This window comes from Marmota monax, unplaced genomic scaffold (genome assembly GCF_021218885.2).
Source record: "Marmota monax isolate L192 unplaced genomic scaffold, Marmota_monax_Labrador192_F-V1.1 WCK01_AAM20220418_F8-fsc00397, whole genome shotgun sequence".
NCBI lineage: Eukaryota > Metazoa > Chordata > Mammalia > Rodentia > Sciuridae > Marmota > Marmota monax.
The window spans coordinates 371,193-397,412 of NW_026692162.1; the positions used below are offsets into that span (position 1 = coordinate 371,193).

Consider the following 26,220-nt stretch of genomic DNA (forward strand, 5'->3'; position numbering starts at 1 on the left):
CAGGAATTGGTAATATCCTACTCCCCAGGCCAAATTTAGATCTCGTAGTTGTCCTTAAAGTGTCTTGCCACTGGTTTGCCCAAAGCAAGAACACCTAGGGGTATGAGTTTCTCGGTTGTCCTGCCTCTTCAGCTCATCCTAGTTTTTTCAGGGCCCTGACAGGCTTATGGTCTAGTCCTGGCCTGAGTCTCTGTCTGCTGCCTCTTGCCTTGCTTAGTTTGATTCTCACCCTGAACTTCCTGTGATCTGGAAATCAGATATAGAGCCTTAATTCCACTCACATCAGCATTTTGCTGGGGCAGCCCTAGGTGGTGATGTGACATCACCTGATAGGCAGCCATCCTACCACTGGGGGTCCTGGGTTGGCCACATGGCAGGAGGCGGTCATGGCCTGTCCCTTTGTTGTAACTTACATCTGCCCTACGGCTAGACACTGATCTGGCTGGGTCCAGCTTTAGGGTGCTTCTCATTTTATACCTCCTTGGTTTTTCCCCATGTATTTATATTCCTCCTCCTCCTTTTTCTTTCTTTTTTTTTTTTTTTTTAATTTAATGTTACTGGGGGTAGGCAGTAACATTATTTTCTCATATCTCTTTTAATTAAAAGCAATCCTTTCCGCTCCTCCCTGTGATTAGACAAAGTGAGGGCTCTGGAAGATCCCCTGTGTTTAGAAGCCTCAGCTCAGGCAAGAGCTGCTGGATGGGAGTATCCTCAGTGGCTGAAGTCATCACTGACTTAGGAGTAACATGGGGATCACAGGAAGATGTCACAACATTGAGGAAGACTGAGTATGGATTCCCCTGCAGTTCAGTAATGAGGAAGGAATTTGGACTGGAGACTGGTTCATCCAATGGAGGAAGCTGGTCCTGGGTTCAATATGGGCTCCTCCTTCCCTTCCTCTAAGGGACACCATCCACGCAGAAAGAGAAGGTCAGAGACCAGCCAGGCTAGAGCCCAAATTGTTCCCATAGAGGCCAGGAAGGCAGGTTTTCTGCTGTGTGAGGTGGAATATGTGGGTGCCTGACAGTGCTCTGGATCCTGGGTTGGAGAAGAGGGTACCAGCTTGGGGTAAACTTCAGATCCTGGGGAAAGGTCTAGCTGGGTCCTGAGTACTCCTAACCCCTCCCATAAACAGTGTTGGTCTCTATTTCACAGAAGTAGGAGCAGAAGCTCAGAGAGGTCAGCCATTTGGATGTGGTTCCACTGTTGGTCAATGGTAGAAACAAGATTTGTCCAGATAGTACTCTTTCTACTAGCTGGTCTTTCCCCAGCTAACATGCATGGGGGCAGAAGGGATTTCAGCATCACTTGGACACACATGGATCTTCTTGGGTCTTTGAGGCCTGACAACCTTGCAGTCTTGCCCCAAACACCTGTGTGCCTACCATCACCAGACCAAACCCAGAACACACAGGGTCAGGTCCCTTCCTCTGCCTCCCCTGGGGTCTGTGTGAGGCTCACAGAGTCATGCTGGGGACCTCACAGCTCCTGTCCCACACACAGTATCTGTTCCCTTTATTTAATATTATGTGAGTGGCTTCAGTACTTTCTAGGAAAATTGCAAAATATAGCTGATAAGAAGCGATTTCCTGTTTTTTTTTTTTTTCAATCAATTTGACTTCACTTCTTTCAAAAGTACCTGAAGTTAGCCAACTGAATCATCTTTAGTACGAAATCTCTTGACTTCAGTTTTAGGAGCACATGAGGGAAAGGAAAACCTTCCCACAGCACAGGGTACAGGCACCCAGGTCCCACCTGGGTATCCTGGGATTAGGCAGGGTGGAATTGAATCTGGGAGATCCTGGCCCATCTGAACAGGGCGTTTCTTGTATCTTCCTTACCAGACTGAATTTTGAGGAAAATATTCTGTAACAGACTGGAAAAAAATAAAAGTGGTCCCACCCGTGGTTACAATTCTTGGCCACATTGAAGCTATTCCAGGTGGAGCTGGTAATACAGAAGCCTGTCTTAGATGGGAGAAGGTCCATGATGCATTTGGTGGTATGATTAACATAAACTAACAATTCCTGTTCTTCCCTCCAAAGAGTGATGGGGAGGAAGCAGTCAGCATATAGAGAGTGGCTCTTGCTCTTTCCTTGGGTCCCTGTGAGTTGTGAGCCTTCAGATCCTCATAGCAGGGCCAGGCTCAGGTGGTCAGAAGGGTCCATTCAGGCCTGTTTCACAATGACATCTGTGTTCCCTGTCATGTGCCCAGGCACAAGAGGCTCTTTGTGGACTGAGATGCTGTCACTAAGGCAGTGGCATCTCTGCTGGAGACCCGCTGTGTGCAGCTGATATTTAGGGTTTGGTGGCTGTGAATTCTGCCACCTGTGGAGCTGAGAGCTCTGCATCCGTTTATAAAAACCACAGTGTGGAGGGGGAATACCCTTTGTCTTGATTCTCCACATTGATGTGGTGAACTATTTCCGAATTTGCCGGCTTTGCATTATGCTCACTGCTCCAGTGGTGGTGATGGTAGAAACCAGCTTAGACATTTGCATTTGAATCTGGCCTTGCAGGTGTGCTTCACAGCTCAGGGGCAAGGGAGGCCTCCTTGCTGGACCAGGTCTTGCTCAGAACCACAAGCTGACTCTGACCATGTGGGCAAGGAGCAGCTTTTCCTGCCAGGGTGATGCTAATTTTCCACAGTACTCTTTCTGGGTTGTAGGTTGGTAAGGGGCATTCTCCTTTATTCACTCATGATCTTCATTTGTTCAAAAATGGGACATGTCAGATGCTGTGTCTTATATAAATCTAGGGTTTTGTGAATCACACTTTAGATTCTTTATCATCAGAGAGGCCGCCAAGAAGCTGCTGGGTATGAAGGACATGAACAGAGCTTAGTGGATGGGAGTCCCCCCAGAAGTATCCCCAGCACATCTGGCTGCCTTTTCCCTTCAGTCAAGGTGGCAGCATCTTTGTTTCTTGAACATAGGAAAGCCAATACCTGAGCTGGCATTGCGACTTTGGAAACAAAATGAACCCAAACTGTTTCAGTGTATTGTTAAGAAATCTAATTATTTAGATGTATTCAAAGGACTTTCCAGAACTATCTAGCTGTTTTCTAAAGAAGAACAGTGGAAAATATAATTGAAGTAATGTACTAGGATGGGGTTTGACTTTATTTTATTTAGAGAAATAACTTTTTTTTTTTTTAAACTGCCCCTTCTTGCTTTTTTGCCTATTTATTTATTTATTTATTTATTTATTTGCTTGTTGGTACTGATTAGTGGAGACATGAGGTAATTGCTTGCTGACATTTTTTTGGGGGGTCCAGGGGATGACAATAAATCACAACAAATACACCATGCTTCATGCCCAGTATTATTCCATGTTAAATCTTATTGATGTATGTTTTTAAAAAATTCACAACAAAGTAAAATTGCTTAGCAATATTACAGTAGAGAAAAGTTTACAGTCTCCCATCCCACCCCAGCCCTCTGCCTGAGGCATTCTCTGGCTACCTGGCCTGGTCATTCTGTGGATTAACTCTGTGGCCCAAACTGCATTTAGGCCTCTTCTCCTGTTTCATTCACTATAGCCAGGGCCTGGCCATCTAGAAACTGTCTTTGTCATGAGTCATTCCTGACCCTTTACTTTCCCCCAAAGAAAGCAGATCCTAGGAAGCACGTTTAGAATGGAAATGTAGAAGCAATATTTAGGTTAGCAAATCCTGATGGTTAGGTTTGCTGGTATGCATATTATGAAAGAGGGAAGTAAACTAATACACAATTACAACATTTTCAACTAACTACCCCTAAGCCATGAAATTGAATTCTTTGTCCATCCGCCTATCATTCAGCAGGTAGGTATTTGCCAGTCTGGGGTAAGTGCACTGAGGGATGGAGAGAGTTTGCCCAGCCTGAGGGCTGATATATCCTGGAGGGAGGCTAAATCTGCAAACCCAGGAGTAGGAGGTGGAGGTGGGTACACTGAGCTACACAGAATCCAGGGGAGGCCAGAGCCAGGAACCTGCTGAGCCAGTAGCTCCATCACACTTCCAGTCCCACATTGTCTCAGGCCTTGCTCTGAGAACTTTAGAAGAGCTGGGATGGAGCAGAGGATGGAACACTTAGACTCATGTTCCCTAAGCTCTACATCAGTTCCTGGAGGCATCTACATTCCCTGATCCACAAGCATCCTGTGGAGTGCGGGCATGTTCCCAGGGAGTCCCTGCCTGGGTCTTGTGATTGTAAAGACTCCTTCATTGGGGGTTTGTTATATCTGCTAGAAATTCACATCTCATCCCTTTAGTAAAAACTGTCTTTCCAGAGCTGCTTATAAGTGTTCAAACTAGCTGAGTACCTTCCACAAAAATGCCTGCACCTGTGTTCATTTCTAGTCTGTGTACAGTGTTTCAAAACAAAAATGTTCAGGGTCACCACAGAAATAGGTGGGCTGTATTTTCACCAGTCCTTAAGACTATAAGATGGGAAGTACAGCTCTCAAACCTTGTTACAACTCGAAGGGAGCCTTAGTGCCCAGTGCCCAGTTCCTGACTGCAGGAGATTTTTAAGGTCAGCACTTCCAGAATACTATCGTGGTCTCTGTTTGAGTTAGTCCCTCTCTTTGGAGCAGTGAAGACCGAAGTTCTGATTTTCCTGAGACCTGACTGCCAGCTGGGGCTTACAGCCCAGAGCCTCTTCTCTCCATGGGTGCTGTGTGGCTTGAGTAGTTGTGATGCCAGTTTTGATGATGATCACTTGATTTTAACCTTGGAATATCTGTAGTCCATTTCTATCCTCCTCCTGTATCATTGGGCTCTTGCCAAACCATGAAGGTTTGAGAATGGGATGTGCTCTGAATAGGGGACTGCTAGGCTTGAGAGGGACAGCCCTGTCTTTGCTTGTGGTAACTCTGCCTTCTTCCACAGCCACCTCCCCCCGGGTGTCTTCTGAGCTGGAGCAGGCTCGACCACAGACGAGTGGAGAAGAGGAGCTGCAGCTGCAGCTGGCACTTGCCATGAGCAGAGAAGTGGCTGAGCAGGTTAGTGCCCCAGGTGTGCCTTCACTGCAGTGATTTCTGGACAGGGGATGGGGCATGGACTCCTGGTGGTTCCCAGGGAGTCCTTCTTCAAGACTTTCTGATGTGCTTGGTGAGTTTACTTCATATGGCTACAAGTGTGTTCCTGTTATCCACTGACCCCAGTGCAGAAAGAGGCCTGTGCAAAGTTACATTTAGGAAAGGTTTTCAGGAATGACATTGCCAAAGGAGAAAATAAGAAAAAGTGCTTCCCAAACTCACATATGCAGACACAGTCAGTGTCCAGGGTCCCTTGAGTGAACATAGCCTCCAGGGTCGTGCAGGTCAGGCGCGGAGATGCAGGCTGTAGAGAAAGGAAGGCCTAGCCCCTGTGGAGGCAGTTAGGCAAATGGCAGGTGCCCGGCGGGGTGGGGGGAAGGCTAGAAGTAAGTTTTCCTGGAAATGAAAGTGCTCATATTTTCAATGACAGAAATATGTATTATTTATTTATTGTTGTTGTTTGGTGGTATTGGGGATGGAACCCAAATCCTTTCATATGTTAGGCAAACGGTCTACCTCTGAGGCATACTTCCAGTCCCATGTTGTAGTTTTAGGATTTTTTTTTTCCCCCAGTACCCCTTTTTCTTTAATAAGCATGCATTACTTTAAGATGGGGGAAAAGGGGAAGAAGCAGTTAAAGTAACATTAGAAGTTATCACTTTGGTTGCAGTTTTCAAAAAAGTGTAGATAGAGCCTGGGTAGCTCAGGGATACCTCTCATTTAGAAGCTGGCTTTCAGAGAAAATGTTGGGATGGTTGTCTGGCCTTTTTTGTGTGTCTGTAACTGAAATATCCTCAAGCTCAACAACAATAGACCTTTTCATTCATGGCCTGTGTCCTCACAGTGGTCTATCCATGTAGAGGCACGTGGCTCTCTAGCCCACACCCTGGAAGAAAGGTGCTCAGAAGTGCTCACTGAGAAGCACAGGGATGGGCAGATAGTTGGATCCATTTTTAGTTACTATTTTAACAAGTAAAATATAGGGAATATGATAGAATTAATGATTATAATATATAAAAGCAAAGGCAAGCTGGATGTAGTGGTGTATGCCTATAATCCCAGCAACTCAGGAGGCTGAAGCAGGAGAATAGCAAGTGAGACCAGTCTCATTAACTATTAAAAAGGACTGGAAATGTAGCTTAGTGGCAAAATATCCCTGGGTTCAATCTCCAATACTGAAAACAAACAAATAAAGCTAGGGCAACCCTGTCTTATGCATGTAATGACTTTTCCTTAAATAAATATAGTGAATCATTTCTGTTAAAATTAGTCACAGAATTATGCACTAATTTTCTGGGAGCATCTGCAGTGGGAAATGGAATGATGTATGATTTTCATTCTCTTTCTGACTCATTCCTGGGTAGTCAGATGTATGGCTTATAAGAAGACCTACTGCTTCTGTAAGTATTAAGAATTATAAAGCCGTTTTCATTTTGAGAAAAAATATTTTAGATTAAGCCTTCTTTTTCCCCAGTTTGATGGGACCTCAAGGAGGTTGAAGTCACACTGGTACAGTAATGGAAGAGCCTGCTAAGTACAAACACTTGGGATTGGAAAGTAATTATGTTTTACCGGTTGATTTTACATAGTCCTTTGAAATGACACAGACTACAGTATGCATTTCCTGTTGCTGGCCAGGGTGGCTTTGTTCTCTCTTGTGATGTTATTATCATTACCATCAACTTCAAGGTCTCATTGTCCCTCTACAGGAAGAACGCCTCAGACGGGGTGATGACCTCAGATTACAGATGGCCCTAGAAGAAAGCCGAAGAGACACAGTCAAAGTTCCAAAAAAAAAAGAGGTAAAAGCTTGCTGGGAGATAAATATTTGAGATGTGCAAGTTGTTGCCCTAAATATCCCTGAACCCTGCAGGTGAGTGGGACGCACAGTGGGTTCTCCAGATTCCACAAATAACCTGCATGTCTGTGGCAGGCAAGAGCAAAGTAAGAGATACTGAAAATACCCAAATTAAGAGAAGACATTTAGTGTCCCAGTGCCTGAGTACTCTCATCTATAAAATGAGGATGACAATGGTGCCTGCCTCCTGAAGTTAAGGTAGCTGTTAAATTAATTTAATGGCAGTACTTTGGGGCACTCCTGGGCCAGGATAAGCCCTGGAGTAGTGCTGGTCTCCATCATTGCCACTATGATGGTCTGTGCCAGGCTTCCACACTTTGACATAGAGATGACCAGGACATGGCTTTGCTTTTGACAAGCTCATCATCAATGTTGTCCAGTAAGGATACAGACCCCACCACTGCCACCACAAGGATGGGGGCTCTAGTGGCCTTCCCTGTCATAACAGGGATGGGGATGATGGATGTGGTACTCATGGGAGTGGGGGGAGCATCCCCTCCCCCCAGGAGAGAGGGTCATTGGGCCACTGTGGTGGCTGGCAACGGAGACGCAAGTTGAGCAGAGAGGGATGTTATTCTTGGGGTAGGTCAAAGCCCTGGAAAAAGCCACTGCCATCTTGGGGGGAAGTTTTCAGAGCCCCTAGGACCCTGAAAGCCTGTGAGGAATTTGGCAAACAGGAAATAGTTTGGTGTGTCTGGAACCGAGCTGTCCTAGGAAGTAGTAATATTGAAGAGCTGGTGAGGATGGGGCAGGAGAAGAAATGGCTTAATTTCCCAATCCTGCTGGGCCCCTCTTGAAGGGGCTCTACTATATATAGTAAGAGGGACTGGTGAGATTTATGGCTAATGCATGGGTACTTGATGTGACTGTAACAAAATAAAACTGTCCCCTTCTTTTTGTCTCAAAAGCACGGCTCCCACCCACTGCAGACCACGCTGTTGGATTTAATGGATGCTCTCCCCAGTTCAGGCCCTGTTGCCCAGAAAGCAGAGCCCTGGGGCCCAGCAGCCTCTGCTAACCAGACCAACCCCTGGGGTGGTTCGGCGGCTCCCTCGAGCACTTCGGACCCCTGGCCATCATTTGGTAAAGACTCCATCCTTGGTCTCCTGTGTTTGCCTGCTGGATGGGTGAGGGGAACAGGCAGGGCTTTGTGCTGTCTTTCACCTGTCCCAGTCCATTGTGGTGGGGGTACAGGCTGTACAGTTCCTAGCAGTGATGCCCAGGAAGCCCTTGCCCTCTTCCCTGGGGATCAAGGCACTGCACTCTTTCTTGGTGTTTTGAATGGTTTTCTGCTTGGGTACAAGAAATGCTGGCTTCTTCCCTGCCTCACACACACTAGAAGTGACTTGTCCCTACTGTGGGACACATATCAGCTCTCTCTGCTTCAGAATCACACCTAGCACCCAGCTTAAGAAGCAGCAATACAGAGCATGAACCATCTAGATCAAGTTGCTGTAAGTAAAACTGCTGCTAATGAAGAGGGGATACATTTGCTATAGCTCTTACTTGTTATTTAAGGGAATAGTGAATCAATATAATAGAGTAAGTGAATTTCTAAGTTTTGCTTAATGTTAAGTATAAGAGAATATCTGGCAGGAGATTTTAAACAGGAACATGACAGAATTAGTTTGCTCTCGGTGATGATTCTGGCACATGAATTTTTTAATTGCTGGGCAGGGGCTTGGCCTTGCAGGCTTCAAGGGGGTTTCCTAGCCTGGTGTTCTGGGAACTTCCTGGTGCTCTGAACTGTGCTGGCCACAGCTGATCTGGGGGCTTTCTTTCTAGGAACCCTGAACTGCATATTTTGTGGCATCTTGCCTGTATCTCTTGAGAGTCCTTGTTTTCCCAAACTAGAACCATCTTTTGTATTCAGCTCAGTTCCCTGGATGTTTGCTAAAGTGTGCCAAGTGCCAGGCTCTGTCTTGCCATGTGACGACCCTGAGACGAACAGGTAATGAATGGTCCCTTCTTTCAGGTTCCAGTCAGGTGCGGGTAGAATGGAAACACAGCAGAAGAGCTGTTCTGTGGAGTCAGGCTTCCACAGAGGTTTTTTGAGGGCATTCAGGTGTGGGAGGCATCCCAGAAGGCCTGAGGGTGTGCAGCAGCAAAGATCTTGGAGGAGGGCTGTTTCCAAGAGTCTCCAGTAAAGAACAGGTGACAGGTGGTAAGAGACAGCTGTTTTCTGTTCATCAGAAGGCCCGAGGCAAGGTATGTTAGAGTCTTACAGGTGCAGGAACCTATGCTGTATGAAGTGGGCAGCAGGGGAGGTTTGAGGGGAGAGGGGGGCATCTAGGTCACTCAGACCTCAGCCTTGCTGAGTGCTTGAATTTGGTCCAGAAGGTGGTGTCAGCCCTTTGGCATTGCTGTTGGTCCTGGTGACCACACAGAGCCCCACACCCACTTTGGTAGGCAGAATTATCCAGAGTTCTCACTCACTGAACCAATTCCAGGGCTGCTTAGAAGTTGGTTTTCACAGTCCGTGGCCTGTGTGCTTGTGCACTAGGGAGCCTGTGGTGGTTGTGGTCTTGCTGAGCACACATGACAGTGTGAGGCAGGTCAGCTGGAGCTATACACAATGTGTCCCAGGGACAGTAGGCCCTTCCAGAGAGTTTCTTTGACTTTCTTTATAAATTTGAAAAATGATTCTTCTGTCAAACAATGGCCACTTTGTCATGGATGGGATGTTTTGGGGAAAGACTCTGCAGTATCTTTCAGGGTTGTGTGATGGCTCATTGAGGAGGAGCTTATCGGCCTGGAAGAAAGTACGGCGACCAAGAGCCAGGGAGGTTGAGGAAGGTTGCACTCCATGGTGGTGGAGTAGGAGGGAGACTTGGCTTTCACACTTTACTTGTGCATTCTGTTGATTTGTTTACCAGGGATGAGTTCTACTGGTCGGGGGAGACAGAACAATAGTAATTTTTAAAGGACCAATTTATGTCGTGTCCTTTTGTTGGCTGGTGAAGAGGTCTGGGTCCTGGACTGGATCCTTGAGGTCCAACTGTGGAGTCTCCCTGGTGGGTGTGGACAGTACCACCTCCAGGGTGGGAAGCTAGAAGAATGTTAGGCTGCCATATGCTGGAGGAGGACGGGCCACTGAGGAGAGGCACTGAGTATCCTGTGGGAATGTACCTGGGGCTTGCTTTTCAGTTTCTCAAAAATAGAGATAAAATTCACCATTTAAATCATTTTAAAGTAGACAACCCAGTAGCTTTTAATACACTCACAATGTTGAATACTTACCACTACTCTCTAATTCTAGAATGTTCATATCACCAGAAAGAAACCTCATATCCAGCCTCTGTCAGCCAGCAAACTGGTTTCTGTCTTTATGGATTTGCCTCTTCTGGACATTTCATATGAATAGAATCATACAACATGTGCTCTTTTGTGACTTGCTTCTTTTATTTAGCATGCTTTTGAGGTTCATCCATGTTGTAGCAGATGGTAGTTCTTTATTCCTTTTTGTGGTTGAATAATATTCCATGGGATGACTGTGCCACTTTTTGTTGAACCATTCAGGAACTGATGGATATTTGGGCTGCTTCTGCTGTCTGGTAATTGTGAATCCAGATTTGAAAGAGAAGATTGAAATCCAAAATTTTGGAATCTATTAATATTTCAATGTTGTCAGTGATTTTAAAAAATCAGCTGGTTGGTTAATCAAAATCTCTCTGAGTATGGCCTCATGGGGCTTTTGTCTGCTTGTTTGCCATTTCTTGCTACTTGCCCACTCAGGGCCTTCTTGGTTCTGATATACTTGGCATTCTAACCAGTGACTGGAAAAGGAAACAGACCATCAAAGCCCAGAAAGGCTATTCATTTCTCCAGGGTCCACAGTAAATTAGATGCAGGCTAAATGCTTATGGTATCACATCCTGGCCCTATCACCTCATCCTGGATTGCCACAAAGTCCTTCTGTGGCCCTGGCATGTCCTGGAAAAGTCACCCCCAATTCCAGCATCAAGAGAGAGCCATGGTTAGAATGTGAGCTTATTTGCTTCCTGTTTTTTTTTTTTCTGGTATTATGTTTATACACAGCTGAGGCCATGTTGTCAGTATGATTTTGCATGTGTGCGTGTATATATTTATGCACACATGTATTTTTCTACAGCTTGTGCTGTGTGTCGTGAGCATTTCCAGGCCTTTAGAAAAATCCAAATAATGTGACACTAATAAGGCATTTCATAGCTGTGCCATCATTCTCTCAGTGTTGTGCAGAGCCGGTTTTACAGTCCCAACTCTCTGCTTTCAACAGGAAAAGATACTATAACACAGCATTCTTGGAGGACTTCTCAGAGGCAGTGCTACCAGAGCAGAACAGCCTCAGCCAGCTCCAGGTTCAGGGCTGCATGTTCTCAGGCACTTTGCTCCTTATGCCATCTCCCCAGCTCCAGAGCAGAAGTGTGGTTGGATTTACCATTCACCTTCTGGTAAAATCCAGTCGTGTACCTTTTCATGGCCACCCCTCAGTCCTGAGATGCATTCATAAATTAGAAAGATTAGATTCTTGTTCCCATAGCACTGTGAGCCGCACCCTCAGCATGAAAGAAACACTTTTAAAATCACCACTTGTCCATCTTTTTTTTTGTTTTTCCTTTCCTTTGCTGTACTAGGGATCAAAACCAGAGCCTCGTGTATGCCAGGCAGGCACTGTACCACTGAGCTAGCTCCCTGGCCCCTTCAAAGCCACCATTTGTAGTTGGCCCTGTCATTACCAGTTTTTTCCAAAAGCAGTACAGGGGGCTGCTGGGCCAAGTGGCCTTGGGAGGAAATGCTAATGGCCAAGAGGAGGGAAATTGGAGCCTGCCAGGTCAGCAGGGCACTTCCTCCTTTCTTCTAGACACACAAAGCAGCCACCTGGTCTGAGGAGGCCTCACAGCCTGGTGATTCAGAAGGCTTGGCCAGCCCGGGCCTCCTCTCTGCCCACCCCACTGCCCACCATCCTGACTAGGACAGAGCCCTGTCTTCCGCCCCAGCAGCAGCAGGTGGTGCTGCTGGCTTCTTGGTGACCTCTGCATGGCTATAACTGCCTCCCTGTGCACATGAATATTCATCTGCGAGATGCACCGGGCTGGTGGGATGTTGCTCCTGTGAATGGACCCCACAGAGGAGGAGGCCGGAAACAGCTTGATCTTTCAGACCTGTGTTCCATCCTCCTTTCATTCACTGGAGCTTTCAACAAGCATTTATTTATTGGGTGTGTGGCATTGCCTGAACCCCATGGAGGCTGTGAGGCTGAGAGCACAGAGGAGCCTTGCAATGGCTCTACTGTCCATTCATGGAGGAGGAGCCTCCCCAAGCCAGCAGTGTTCCCTGGGGACCAGCTGAACCCTGGCCTCCATGCTGGCTGCTTTCCCTTGGAAGGAGGAGGGTGTGTTATCTGTCCCCTTGCCACCTTTGAAGAAAGTCTGTGTGGCCACAGAACCATTTACCTGTGTCATCTGTACTTTGTTCATTTTGTATAAATTCAACCCAGAAACTTTCATAGAATTCAGTACTTCTGTGTCTCTTGTGTCATTTGCAGAATGGAAGCCTGATAGAGCTCATCCAGGCTAAGCAGCTTATCCATGGTGATCTGGTGATTTGGGGGTGGCCAGGATCTGAACTGAGCACATATATCATTCTGTGTCTGAAACTCTCTGACTTATGACAGACTTTGTTCCTGCAAGCAGTGGAGTGGGAGTTCCTTCTGAGGCTGAGCTTGTTGAATTCAACAGTATGCATTGCACAGGTTACTGAACCTTAAAATTTGGCCATTTCAGCAGTAGGTTCTAAAGCAGACCAAGCCATGAGAACTAACTGCAAGTGTCAGAGGAGGCTCTAGAAAAATTACAACGTGGACTGCATGGCAGAGTGGGCCTTCCACGTGGAAGCCTTGCCTCTGAGTCCAGGTGGGCAGGGGCTCCACATCCTGCTGACTCATGGAGAGAGCACAACGTCCTTTTGGTGCAGCTATGCATCATAGCATTCAGGGTGGAAAGAGTTTTTCTAGAAATGTTAAAACACTTTGTTTTAACTCTTAAAGATACAAGCCTATCAGTTTGGGGGAAACTGTATGTTCATATCATCATTGTGCAAGAGTATGTCCAGATGGAAAAAAAAAAATCCTACTTTTGCACATGCATACCTGCTGAGGGCTCAAGGTGGAACTAAGGGCCCAGGCTGGTGGACATGGCCTAGGAGAGTTGCAAGGCCAGTCTGGGCCTAGCAACAGTCTGGGTCCCTCACTGCTTAATCTTTGTCTCATTGTCTGCCTGGAAAACTTCTGTTTATTCTTGAAGATGTGGCTTAGGTGTTCCTCCCCAGGAAGACAGGGTCACCTTGTCTTCTGGCCCGCTTCTGTCCTGTTCACTGGTTACGGGCTGCCCAGGGTCTGCAGGCTGGTGCAATGGCTTGTGTCTGTTATTTCTCTCACAGACAGGACTGTCCTGGGGCTGGGCTGGGGCTGGGGTTGGGGAATGCTGAACAAATATGGCTTGAATAGAACAGTTCACTATTTGGGGAGGGGACTAAAGTCCCCCAAAAGATTCTCGAGGACAGCCATGGTTGAGAAACACTGGTTTAGTGCCCCCAAGCACCATGTTAGTGAACGTCACTCAATCTGAGACCTTTGTTAACTCCCCATGTAGACTGGCAGGACAGAGATGAGGAGCAGCTCTCATCAGGTATATAATCAGAACCTGCTAGAAGTAGTCACTGTTGGTCACTGATGGGTTAGAGCAGATGAACTGCTGAGACCCTGACTTTTCTCAGTTCTTTGTTATTTCCCTCCAAATCTTGATAGACCTGGTGTTCACACAGTTCTGAGTGTATGCAAAGCAGCCCCAGCCCCTGTTCTTGTGGAGTGCACATTCTAAGGCAGACAGTAGCACCCTTCTCTAAGCAGGAATGAGTGTTGGGGTGGGGATATAGCTCTGTGGTAGAGCTCTTGCCTAGCATGAATGAGGTCCTGGGTTCCATCCTCAGTACTGAACATATACACACAAAAAGAGGGCTCCAGATGTTTAGGGTGGCATGTGATGGGATGGCATGGAGGCTGCGTGGTGGTGCCCTGCCTTCCTTGCCAGTTACCCACTTGGTATGTGTCAGGAGAGGCAGTCAGCTTTAGGAGACAGGAGCCAGGTGGCTGTGTCTTCAGGCCGTCATGCTCATCCAGATTCAGATCCGCTTGACTCCGCTGTCCCCCAAAACCCACTTTTCTCCTCTGCCCATATGTGGCCTTAGGAGCTCAAGTTCTGCTCTGCTGCAAGCATAGTGGCCATCTTGAGTGCCCTCTTGGCCACACAGCATAGAAAATAAAGATCTCTCTGCAGCTCATGTACTACTTACGGGATTGGGGTTAACTTGAGCCCCCAAGAACCCTCCCCAGTTGCCAGTGTAGTGTGTCTTCCCCTCAGACTGGGAGTAGGTGAGGGAAAGTTCTCCCAAGGATTATTAGGGTCTCCTCACAGGAGATGAGGGTGTGGGGGCTAGAAGTAATCTGGGCACATCCCCTGACAGGCAAGAATAAGGGAAGGACAGCAACTGTCTGGTTGCACAGGGGATGTGCCCAGTGTGGTCAGGGCTGCAGGGGCAGCTGAGGCTCTCACCTATGATCTCCATTGGCAGCCCAGCTGAGAGAATGTGGGGCTCACAGCAGGCTCTCTCCTGCTCCTGTGGTTCTTTAGGTGCCGGTGAGCAATGAAGAGGAGCAAGTCGTGCTGATGTTCCCATGGCTCACAGGTGGCATTCTTTGTCCTCTCCGTTGTATCACAGGCAGTTCTGAAGACACTTCACACAGCTCTTCTGGCTTGCATCCCAACTCTCTCCTCAGTGAGCCCTTTCTACCACATTACCTCTCTCCAGTCAGTAAGGAGAGCCACGGTAGAGCTAGTTGCCTTCTTTGGGAGTAGAGTGAGGGCCAGTCCCATCAGTGTGGTTCCAGCAAGGGCCAGATTCAGTTTCCTGAAAAGGTGTTCATTATGTGAGGCAGAAGTGGACTTTGGAGAGCAATTTCAGCCCTGGGGGAGGTGGTTCTGCATGACATGCTGGAAGACTTTTTTGTGAAGGTTCAGAAGGAACTTCTAGGGGGGAAACAGGTGTTTCTGGAGCCTCTGGAAAAGGTGATGGGCCCTAGGGCAGGAGCAAGTGAAGCAGGAGTTGGCAGGCAATGAAAAAATGAAAGTTGACCATGGAGTGTTGGGAGGGAAGCTTGCAGATGGAGGTACCCTCCCCTTGGCTGTCTCAAGCTCCTGGGTGTGGTCACGACAGCAAGCCTGGGGAGGAGTGAAGGCAGCATTCTCTTCCTCACTCTCCTTGCACTACTCCGTGGTTTGCCAGTTGATCCAGCCAAAAGTTAAAGAGGCAGTAGGACAGTGTCTTGGGATGGTTTCATAGGCCCAGAGAAAAGCCCCTTGGCATTTTAGAAACTTGAAAACTTGATAAGATGATTAGTAGTGGGTTCATCTTCATGAAAGCCAGGGAGTCTCTTTGCCATGCAGGAGCAGTAATGCTAGGGCTGATAAGGGGCATGTGTAGAGATGGGAGTTCAGGGAGCTCTCTGAGCTCGGGACTATTTCCCTGCTCCTAACACGGGGTGTAGTCTGTGCCTTCTTCTGTTGGCCCTCCCTGAGCCTCAGCTTAGCCAGGTTGTCACAGGCTGGAGTTGCCCTTTACTCCAAGAAGTTCACAGTTGATCGGAGGCCCATAGGTAAATGAGTAGATTTGGTGCTCTGTGATAGTCTAAAAGAAGGAAGTGGAAGATTCCGGAGAAGTCAGGAACACAGGAAGAGAAGGTAGAAGGTGAAGGGCGAGGGAAGACAGAAGAGCAGGCAGAGAGCTGCCTTTATTATCTTGGGGAGCAGTGGGACTGGGGCAGGCGGTGGAGGAAATGAGGATGTCTAACTTGCATCTGTTTGGAGTTCCATAAGAGATCATGTTTGAGAAGATAATAACTGAGGCTTTCAAGAATTATGGAAAGGGCTACTCAGATTCAGAAAGCCTATTGGATACCCACCTAGCCTTATCATTGGAAACTGTAAGGAAAGAGAGTACCTAAGTTACCCAGAGAGTTGGCCATCTAGTAGGAAGGAGCATAGTTAAATAACAGCCAGACCATGACAGAGACGGAGGACAGTGGAAGTGTCTTCAGTGTGTTTGAATAAAAACACTGTTTACCTAGACATCCATTCCTAGCAAAATCATTGTTCTGAGGATGGTGGTGAAAAAGGCCATTTCTATTTGGAAACAGTTACAAAAAAGTCAGCCTCCAGAATTCTGTATTCGATGAAGGTGAAATGATGGCACCTCCTGGTGACAGAACTCTAAGAAAATTTAGAGTAAATTTCCTACCCTTAGCACAGAGACTCTGAGGAGAGTTCTTCAGGCTAACAGGAAAAAACAAAAACAACAACAACAACAACAAAAAAAAACAACCAGATTAGAAACTCAGATCTTCAGGATAGAATGAAGAGTGTTGGAAACGGGAAATAATGCAGGAGAATATTTCCAAAGTAATAAAAAAATGTGCTGGAAACAGCACACCTGTAATCCCAGCTTCTCAGGAGGCTGGGCAGGAAGATCACAAATTTGAGGCCAGCCTGGGAAACTTGGCAAAACCCTGTCTGAAAATAAAAAGGGAATATAGCTCAGTGGTTGGGCACCACTAGGTTCAATCCCCAGTTCCACTCCCTCACCCCCAAATTGTAGCCAGCACAGTGACACATACCTATAATCTCAGCTACTAGGGAGACTGAAGCAGGAGGTTTACAGCCCCAACAATTTAGCAGGATCCTGTCTCAAAAGGGCTGGGGATGTAGTTCAGTGGTAAAGTATACCTGGGTTCAATCTGCAGTTCCAAAAATAAAGTCAGTACAGTAAAAACAAAAAAAAAAATTTTTGAGTGGCACATCTTATAAATTGATGAATTTGTTGTTCCCCATAATTGGCGAATACATATTTTTTGTAGTTATATGCAAGATAACTTGCAAAAAAAAAAAAGCTAGCTTCAACAAATTTTTGAAAATTGGGATCATGTAAGAAACATTTTTTGATCACAAAGCACTTACATGTTAAAAATTTATAACAAAAAGATAAGTATAGAAAACACCATGTGCTTGAAATTTTAAAAACACTTGTAATTCTTTTTTTTTGAGAAAACTTTATTAACACTGTTCCCCAAATATTAAATTTATACTTCTACTCTACTGATTTTCCTTTCATTAGTCTATTTATTTATTTTTGATTGGTTCTTTCTACTTATACATAAAGGTGCAATTTTCTGTTATATTTATATATGCATATAGCATGATTTTTAAAAACGCACCCCACATTTCCTCCCCTTTTCCATCTCTCCTTTCTTCCTCTCAGTTTTCTATTTTACTGACCTTCCCTATGTCTTTATGATATCTGATCTTCCCCTCCTGCTTTCCTTTATGTTGCTCTAGCTTCCACACATGAGAGAACATTTGAGCCTTGATTTTCTGAGGTTGGCTTATTTCACTTAGCATGATGCTCTCCATTTCCATCCACTTACCAGCAAATGCCATAATTTCATTCTTTCTTTGGCTGAGTAAAACTCCATTGTGTATATACAACCACATTTTTTGCAATACATTCATCTACTGTTAGGCATCTGGGTTGATTCCATAATTTAATTATTGTGATGTGCTGCTATATACATTGAGGGGGCTGTATTGCTCTAGTATGCTGATTTTAGTTCTTTTGGGTAAATACCAAGGAGTGGAACAGCTGGGTTGGATGGTGGTTCTATTCCTGTTTTTTTGAGGAACCTCCATACTGCTTTCCAGAATGGTTGTACTAGTCTGCGGTCCCATCAGCAGTGTATGAGTATACTTTTCTCTTGAGATCCACCAGAATTTATTACTGTCTGGTGTTCTTGATGATTGTCATTCTGACTGCAGTGAGATGAAATCTTAAACACTTCTACATTTTTGACTGAAAGAAGAAACTGTAATGAAAATCAGAAATATTTAGAACCAAATAATTTATATATTTTCATAACAATTTTGGGGACAGTTTAAGAAGTAACAAGAGAAAAAAATTACATCTTTAAGTGTTCACATTAATAATAAAGAAAGTTGCAAAATAAATGAGGATATAGTGACATTGCACCAAAATAAAGCAGAAGGAAGGGGGCTTCAAAGAGAAGAACAGAAATTAATGAAATAGATCATAAACACATAATAGTATCCAGAAATGAGTTGGCAATTGAAGAGTAATAAAATAGGTCAATCTCTGGTAGGATTAATTTTATAAAAATAGAAAAGGCACAAACAGGAATGAAACAACATAACTGCCACTGCCAAAAGTTAATACATAGCAGGAGTCTATCCGATCCAACTCTGTGCTTACAAATCAAAAAACTTAGATATGGATAAAATAGAAAACGTGGCAGAACAGACTGAAGAATAATAGAAAACCTATAAGTAGAAAATAGTCCTATCATCAAGAAAGTAATTGAATCAGTACTTAAAACCCACATCCCCAGATTTAACCAGAGAGCTGTATCTAACATCATGAGAGAACAGGAAAATAAGGAATGTTCCTGCTCATTTTATGAGACTAGCATAACCTTAACAAAACCAGACAAAGACAGTAGTGTGAGAACAAACATTTTAGTCCACTTTCACTTATGAATATTGATGCACAAATTCTAAGGAAAGATTGTGAAACCAGAAAAATGTACAAAAAGATGAAGTATATCATGAAAAACTTGGTTTGTAAGAACTGAGTCAACACTGAGTGTGGTGGTACACACCTCTAATTGGGAGGCTGAGACAGGAGGATTGCAAATTCAAGGACAGCCTCAGCAAATTAGGGAGGCCTTAAGCAATTTAGCAAGACCCTGTCTCAAATAATCAGAAAAGGGTTGCAGTGTGGCTCAATGGTTAAGTGCCCCTGAGTGCTATCCCTGGTACCCAAAAAAGAATTGAGTCATCAGAAAACTTACTGATATGCCATATTAGCAGATTAAAAAAGAAAAATCATGTGATGATCTTAATAGAAGCAGAAACAATGTAACAACATTTTATTAGCTATTCATTGAAAAATTCTTGGCAAACGGAACATTGGGGAGCTTCACAACTTGATTAAGCACTTCTAAAAGGAGAAAAAACTATAACAAACATTATACTTAATGCCAAAATGTTGAAATTGATCCTGTAAGATCAAGAGTAAGACCAAGGATATCAGGGATCTGCCCCTCTACTTTATGTTGTAACTGGTGGTTTCTACTCAGTGCAGTAAAACAAAAAGAAAATTTGTAAAGGACAAGAAAGAAGGTGCTAGACAGTCAAAATTTGCAGGTAATATAAAAAATTTGGCAGATAATTAGGTTAAATTATTAGAATTATTAGAGTTAGAAATTAAAATGGCTTATAAAATTGTTAGAGTTCAGCAAGATTGCTAGATTCAAGGACAAAATTTTAAAAGAGATTACTTCCCAGGGATGATACCAAGTTCCTAGAAATAAATCTTACAAAGATCATATAAACCCCTTATGGAGATAGAGGATAAAAATTTTAAAAAATTAAATTTCATGAAAAGATATTAAAGATTTAAGTAAACAAATCAATCCTGTGATCTTTTAAAAAAAAAAAAAAACCCAGTATTATTATAACACTTCTCCCCAAATTGATCTGTAATTCAGTGCAATTCTGGTCAAAGTCCCAAGCAGATTTTAATCCATGTTGCTGGGATGAGTCAATAAAGCAAAGGAAGGTAGAGGAAAGACTTGAACAAGCACCTTATTAGAGGACTCGTGAATGACACATGAACATATGGATGGATGCACAACTTCATGAAGCAATAAAGAAGCGCAAATCAAAACCACCTTAAGGGCTTGGGATGTAGCTCAGTTTGGGAGAGCACTTTCCTAGTATGCTCGAGGTCCTGGATTCAGTCCCCAGCACCAGCACCACAGAACAAACAGAAAATCCTACTATAAAATATTTCTCATCTACCAGATTAACACAAATGAAAAAATAAGATGATGCTAAGCACCAGAGAGGCTATGAGGCAACTGCCAGGGCAACAAGACTTGCATTCCCTGCTGAGGGGTGTAGATTTGAACAACCATTGTGGAGGTGCCTTCAGCATTACCAAGTGAAGGAGAAGGGACCTGTGGCCCCACAGTCATCGTGTATGCACCTGTTCCAGAGGATGTGAATGAGAACCAAAACAAAATGACCCAGTGGCTTTATTAACAGAATTATTAACTGTGGCTTTTTTTTTTTTTTTAAAGAAAGGGATACTACATAGCACTCAGATGACAAATCCTAGCTACACCTCAACACAGATAAATGTCCTAAATGTGGAATGAACAAAAGCCAGCCACGAAAAAGCATAATCAATTTCTATTTATATAAAGTTTAGAAAGTAGGCACAATTAAGCAGCATAGCATTTAAAAGTATCCCTAATTATAAACTAGAAGGGAAAGAGAGTGGCTAATACACAGTTCACAGTGAGTGAGGTGTGGGTGTAATGCTTTGGTGACAGCAGTGTCTGAATGTTTGTCGTGGTGTTCCAGTATAAGGGGACGCTGGGTCTAGTTCACGTGTGTGCTTGCATGGTGGCTGCACGACAGGACTGATGCTGAGCATTAGATGCACGCCAGGCACTTGTGACCCATTAAATCAGTTTTGTCACTCACAATCTGAAAATGTCTAATGGCTTAAGCTGGTGGTATCTCGCTGTTTTGTTGTTCCTCTTAATTCAGTATTCATACCTTTTAGGAAGCAGAAACCACTCAAAGCACTGGGAGAGGATACCTTCAGGTGTCTTTGGAGAGCCAGGACAGAGTGGGTGGCTCTGGGGCTCTTTGACTGAAGGGGAGCCTGGGTTCTGGGGAGACAGGCTCCTGTGGTTCCCCATAGTCTGTTGAGATTGGCATTGTCTCAGAGAGCCCCTTGCTTGCCCCCGTGTGGCAAGAGAATGTGCAGAGAATCTCTCAGCTGTTTCCTCTCCAATCCTTACCAGAGGGTCTGTCCTAGATTTCCCCACCCAGCACTTTCTCTCTCCAGGTGCTGGGCCCTGGCCGCCAGCCTGGCTAGTCTGAGAGAGCACCCTTTTGGTGGCTACCTCACCTGGCACAGGGCACTGACCCAGTTGTGGCCCACAGTATCCTTTTCCACTTACCCCAGCTGCTCAGAACTTTCTGAAGGTATCTCTGAGTTCTGACCCCACCTTTTTACAGGTGCCAAGCCAGCTGCCTCTGTGGACCCGTGGGGAGTGCCCACCACAGCCAGCACACAAACAGTCCCCAAGACCTCAGATCCCTGGGCAGCTCCGCAACAGCCTGCCCCCAATGCTGGGAAAACAACGGATGCCTGGGGTGTAGCCTCAGCTACCAAGCCCATACCTGCTTCGGGTGAGTGCCTCCCTGCTCGAGCTCTGAAAGCCTCCACCCAGCAGCTCCATCTGGCTCCTTGGCAGCTGCCCATTGGTTTGCTGCATTTGCTTCTCTGCTTGCCCTACACTGACCTCGGGTCCCGATCCCCAGATCCAAACACCCCAGTACGAATGAGAGTTCACAGGCCCCTCTCTGTGCTCCACAGCTTACTCCAGGTGGGCCACCCACGAGGGTGTTGAGAGGTCTGGACTGGTCCCAGCCATGGGTACTCTTGACCCTGGGCACTCCTTCAGGTCACTTCTACAGATCTGCATCCAGCGTCCAGCCACAGCTTAAATGTACCTTTGTCCTTATGTTTGGGGTAAGGACCATCGAGACAGTGGCAAGTGGACAGGCTCCCTTCTCCCTGCTGTCACCTTCCCAGCCAGGTGACTGGAGCCTATCTGCTGTCTTTAGCTCTTAGTTCTAGTTCTGCCCTGTGAGATAGGGTAAAGAGGGAGATGCCCCCCTGGCCTTCCCATCCTCGGGACGTAAACTGGGTGACTGCAGTGCTGCAGGGTCTTGTGAAGTCCCCACAGTCACTGGCTTCTGTCCCCCCAGGATCCTTTGAGCTGTTCAGTAATTTCAATGGTACAATTAAAGACGACTTTTCTGAATTTGACAACCTCCGAACTTCAAAAAAATCAGGTAGGTAAAGGTAGTTTCTGTACTGTTCTGTGCATTTGACTAGCTTCATTATTGCAGAAATAATAGCTCTTGAAACCCAGCAACTTTATGCCTTTTCTCAGTACTTTGATCTTAAGAGCCTGAAGCTTGTAGTTTCATGAACTCATACATTGACGCTGGAAAGTCATGAGAGGTTGAGGTTTTTCTCAACTTTTCCTCAAGGTGAGTCCCGTGTTCTGTGTCTGGTTGCCTTTCTCCCAGGGCTGTGATCCATGTTGGCCAGAGCCCCAGGCTGCATGCAGGTGTTCACTCTGGCCTCCCTGCCAGGGTGGGCTCATCCCAGGTCTGATACATCTTGTTACCTTCCTTCCACCAACCTCCTGCTTCCCAGAGGTGTTTCCGTGGGTATAAATGGGGATGGTCTGTGTCTACTTCCCTCAGATGGCAGTTTCTGCCCAGGAGACCCTGATCCATTCCAGACCCAGCTGGGCTGGGAGGGCATGGGGGTTGAGCTTGGCTGGAAGCTGTAGTAGGGAAGTCCTGGGGTGTACTCTCATGTACCCTGTGTAGACTGAGGACAGAGCTAGGCAGCCTCTGTCCATCTTGGTCCTTATCTCCAAGCTCCATACAGCAACTTCTGTCCTTGGCTTTCCCCTTGTCCTTCCCACTTGCCCATCCTACTCCTTCCTACCCTTCTGAGCCTCTCCCTTCTGTTTAAGCCCCCCTTCAGCTGCAATCCCTGGCCTGATAAAAGGAACAGCAGCCCGATCCTATCCCCATCTTATCCTCTGCCCCTGGGCTCAGGGGCTCCCAGCCAAGGTCCAGAGGCAGCTTTAAAACCCTGCTGCTTGCCAGGCTTGGGGTGGGACATGCCTATATTCCCAGCAGCTTGAGAGGCTGAGGCAGGAGGATCACGAGTTCAAAGCCAACCCCAGCAAAAGTGAGGTGCAAAGCAACTCAGTGAGACCCTATCTCTAAATAAAATACAAAATAGGGCTGGGGATGGGGCTCAGTGGTCGAGTGCCCCTAGATTCAATCCCCGGTACCCAAAAAACAAAACAAAAACAACCCTGCTGTTTTCACCTTTTTTCTTTTGCTACATTAAAACAACAAGATTGTGCTGGGTGTGGTGGCACATGCCTGTAATCCCAGTGGCTTGGGAGGCTGAGGCAGGAAGATTGTGAGTTCAAAGCCAGCCTCAGCAACTTAGGCTCTAAGCAATTCAGCAAGACCCTGTCTCTAAATAAATATTTTAAAAAGAGGGCTGGAGATGTGACTCAGTTGTTAAGCACCCCTGGGTACAATCCATGCAGGTCATAGTGCAACCTAATCTGTCCTTGCCCACCCTCTCCCTCTGAGCTTCTGAAAAGGCAGCTTGGCCATTGTTAAGTGTTGACTTATAAATATTTGTTCCCAATTAGAGAAGTATTCCTATTGTAGAAAATTTGGAAAAATTTATGAAAGAAAATGAAAATTACCTATAAAATCATCTTTTTCTCAGCCACTATATTTCCCTCCAGTATCTTTCTGAACTCTTATTGGTCTTTTTTGTTCAGATCTGCTATCAGAGTTGAGTTCTGCCCCTGCTTTCCTGAGTTTTATGGAATAACCAATTGGAAACATTTTTTCATGACTTTAAAATGTATTAGAAATAGAAATAAAACATATGCATATATGTATATATTTATATATGTTTTTCCCTCTATGGCTCAGCAATATTTTTAGTTATCAATTTGGGGGAGAAAATTTCAGGTTGAGTTCAAATTGTGCTAATGCAAATAATTCTGTGGTGAACACCTGTCTACTTAAGTCCTGGTTCACATTTTGCATTTTTTCCTTGGGCTGGATCCCTACAAGTGGGATGCCTGAGCATGACCATTTTGGAGAACCCAAGCCCTTGGGCAGCAAGCAGTCATGTCCTCTGGCCTGTCTCAGCACACCCTCTTCCGGCTGAATTTCAAAACATAGTTTACTTTCTTCTTGCTATCAAGAACATAATGTTTCACTGTAGAAAATTTAGAAAATGAAAATGTAACATGATATATTAAAAATTAAGTTATCTGGGCCTTATCACTAACCCCAAATAACATCTTAATATTTTTCGAGGATTGTGCTGTATGTACTTTTTTGTATCTTGCTTTTTCCACTTAACCATTTTGATAGTTTTCTTTGTTCCTCGTTATGTATCATTCTGTCCCTATTGGGTTATATGGATATGTGGTTTCTTTAACGGCCTGTGGCTGGCTGTCTCCATTTGGGGATGCTGGAAAGGGACTGCAGGGAACACAGCTGCATGTATCCTGGGAGTCAAGGCATTGGGCATTGATGCTTATGGGGGTGAGAGCATTAGGTGCATGGTCTTAGACCCCTACACTCATTTTGCCACTTGTGTCTCTGTCTTGCAGCTGAGTCTGTGGCCTCTCTGCCATCCCAGAACAATGGAACTGCAAGCCCTGACCCCTTTGAGTCTCAGCCCCTGACTGTTGCCTCAAGCAAGCCCAGCAGTGCCCGGAAAACACCCGAGTCTTTCCTGGGCCCCAACGCGGCCTTGGTGAACTTGGACTCACTGGTGACCAGGCCCGCCCCAGCGGCCCAGTCCCTCAACCCCTTCCTGGCCCCAGGTAGGCACATGTCTGGGCAATATCCAGCTGTTCTGCCTGAGAGTGGGTGTACTGCAGGTCTCTAAACCTGACTCTCCCACCTTGGGGACTCTTCCTGCTGTGCCCCACCTAGGGCTGCATGGCCTGTGGCCAGGAGGAAGTGGAACTCCAGAACCTGTGCTGTCTCCTCTCTCCAGGGCCACATGGGGTGGGGCATGGAAGCTGCTGTTTAAAGCAGGGAGAGTATGGGGGAAACGGCTCCTCCTCTTAGTTTAGAGCACTGAGCAGAAGCTCTTCCTACTCAGTGCCCCTGGCAGAGGACCCTCCGGCAGGGGCCATTATGAGGTCAGATAGAAGTAGGCAGGGTGCTGGGGCAAAGAACAACCAAAGTTTGCTGCACAGTATCCCTCCTTGAGGGGGAACTTAACTTGGCCCTCTAGTATAAGCCAGCCTTGGGATCCAGAGACCCTCACCACAGACCCTGGTGCAGGATTCTGCTCTCGTCCTCTTAGGGGCTCTGCATTAGTTGCAGAACAGGCTTCGAGCTGCTTCATCCAGCATCCAGGGTCACTGAGGTCTGGGCGATGGCCTCCCTAGCCTAGCCCCACCCTCTTTTCTCTTGTGGACCACATGCCCTTGGCTCCACTGAACTCTGTACTAGGACCCCTCATTACCTCCATGCTGTGATTCACCACTCCCTCAGCCTAGATCCTCGTTTCCTCCAGCACCTAGCTCAAATGACTTGCTCTTCTAGGAATTTCTTCCCTGCTGCACAGACTGACCTATACTTGGAGTTCCTGGGACCTACCCAGCTTGAGGTCCTCATGAATGAGGATGTGGTCACAGGGGAGGGTGACCCCTTAGGTGAAGCTAGATTAGGACATGAGCTCCTCAGCCAGCCTGGAGTGTCTCTCTGTCCAGAAAATCTCCTGTCCCCTTCTGCCAGGGAGCCCCTAGAGGCCTAGAGGAGCTGACCATGTCCATCAGTTCTCTGAGAGCACCTTGTTGGGGCCTTGAGGCAGCTTGGCCATCTGAAACCCATCCAGGGTCTGGGAGCTTTCGACAAGATAGACAGGTTTGGGCAGCCCTATTGGAATCCAGGGCCATTCTCCAGGCCCATTATCCAGGCCATGCAGGTAGTCCTGGCTGTCATTTTTGTAGTTACATGGACCAGAGACATGGTCCTGGGCTCTACACTTAGTGAGGGTCTACTGCTCTGCAGTCTTTTGTTTTCTCTACCGTGAATCAGGGTTGACTTACAAAGCCCTCATTGCAGGCTCGAGGAGGAGGAGCTCATCTCCCCCAGTATGGGTCAGAGAGTAGCAGCCTTGTGTCCATGGTGGTGACTCAGGCTGTTCTTTGACAGGCATGCCTTCTGGACACAGACAGGCTGGACACTCAGAGCTGGTAGTGCTATGTCTCTCAGCAAAGAATCACTAGATGTTTTGCTAGCAGCAGAAGAGACTTTCTGGTGTGAGGGAGGTTTGGGGACTTCAGCTTCTTGATGTCAGGACTTCCCTGAGCCTTCAGAGTGCCAGTGGACAGGGCCCACAGTGTCGTGTATTCACTGAAGGTCGTGTGCTGCAGTTCCTGTACTGCTCCCCGCATCTCCCCACCACTCACTCTCCTCTCTCCCAGACATCTGTGGTCACAGCTGGGGAGACAGAATGAGGGAGCAGGCAGCTGTTTACTGCTGATGGTGTCCTGGGTGCCAGCCCTACAG

The 26,220-nt window shown here is 46.1% G+C and overlaps 1 protein-coding gene across 6 annotated transcripts in view; it reads left to right on the forward strand.

Moving 5' to 3' along the window:
• Positions 1-26,220, forward strand: part of Epn2 (epsin 2) — a 96,393-nt gene that overhangs the window by 67,235 nt on the left and 2,938 nt on the right. For 5 of the 6 annotated variants that reach the window (XM_058572179.1, XM_046420681.2, XM_046420680.2 and 2 more), the window contains 6 exons: positions 4,874-4,986; positions 6,732-6,824; positions 7,789-7,963; positions 21,076-21,249; positions 21,832-21,918; positions 24,303-24,518. In XM_058572179.1, coding sequence (XP_058428162.1) covers positions 4,874-4,986; positions 6,732-6,824; positions 7,789-7,963; positions 21,076-21,249; positions 21,832-21,918; positions 24,303-24,518 — 858 coding nt within the window. The remainder of the gene's footprint in view (positions 1-4,873; positions 4,987-6,731; positions 6,825-7,788; positions 7,964-21,075; positions 21,250-21,831; positions 21,919-24,302; positions 24,519-26,220) is intronic. The other variant, XM_046420689.2, reaches the window with a different exon arrangement.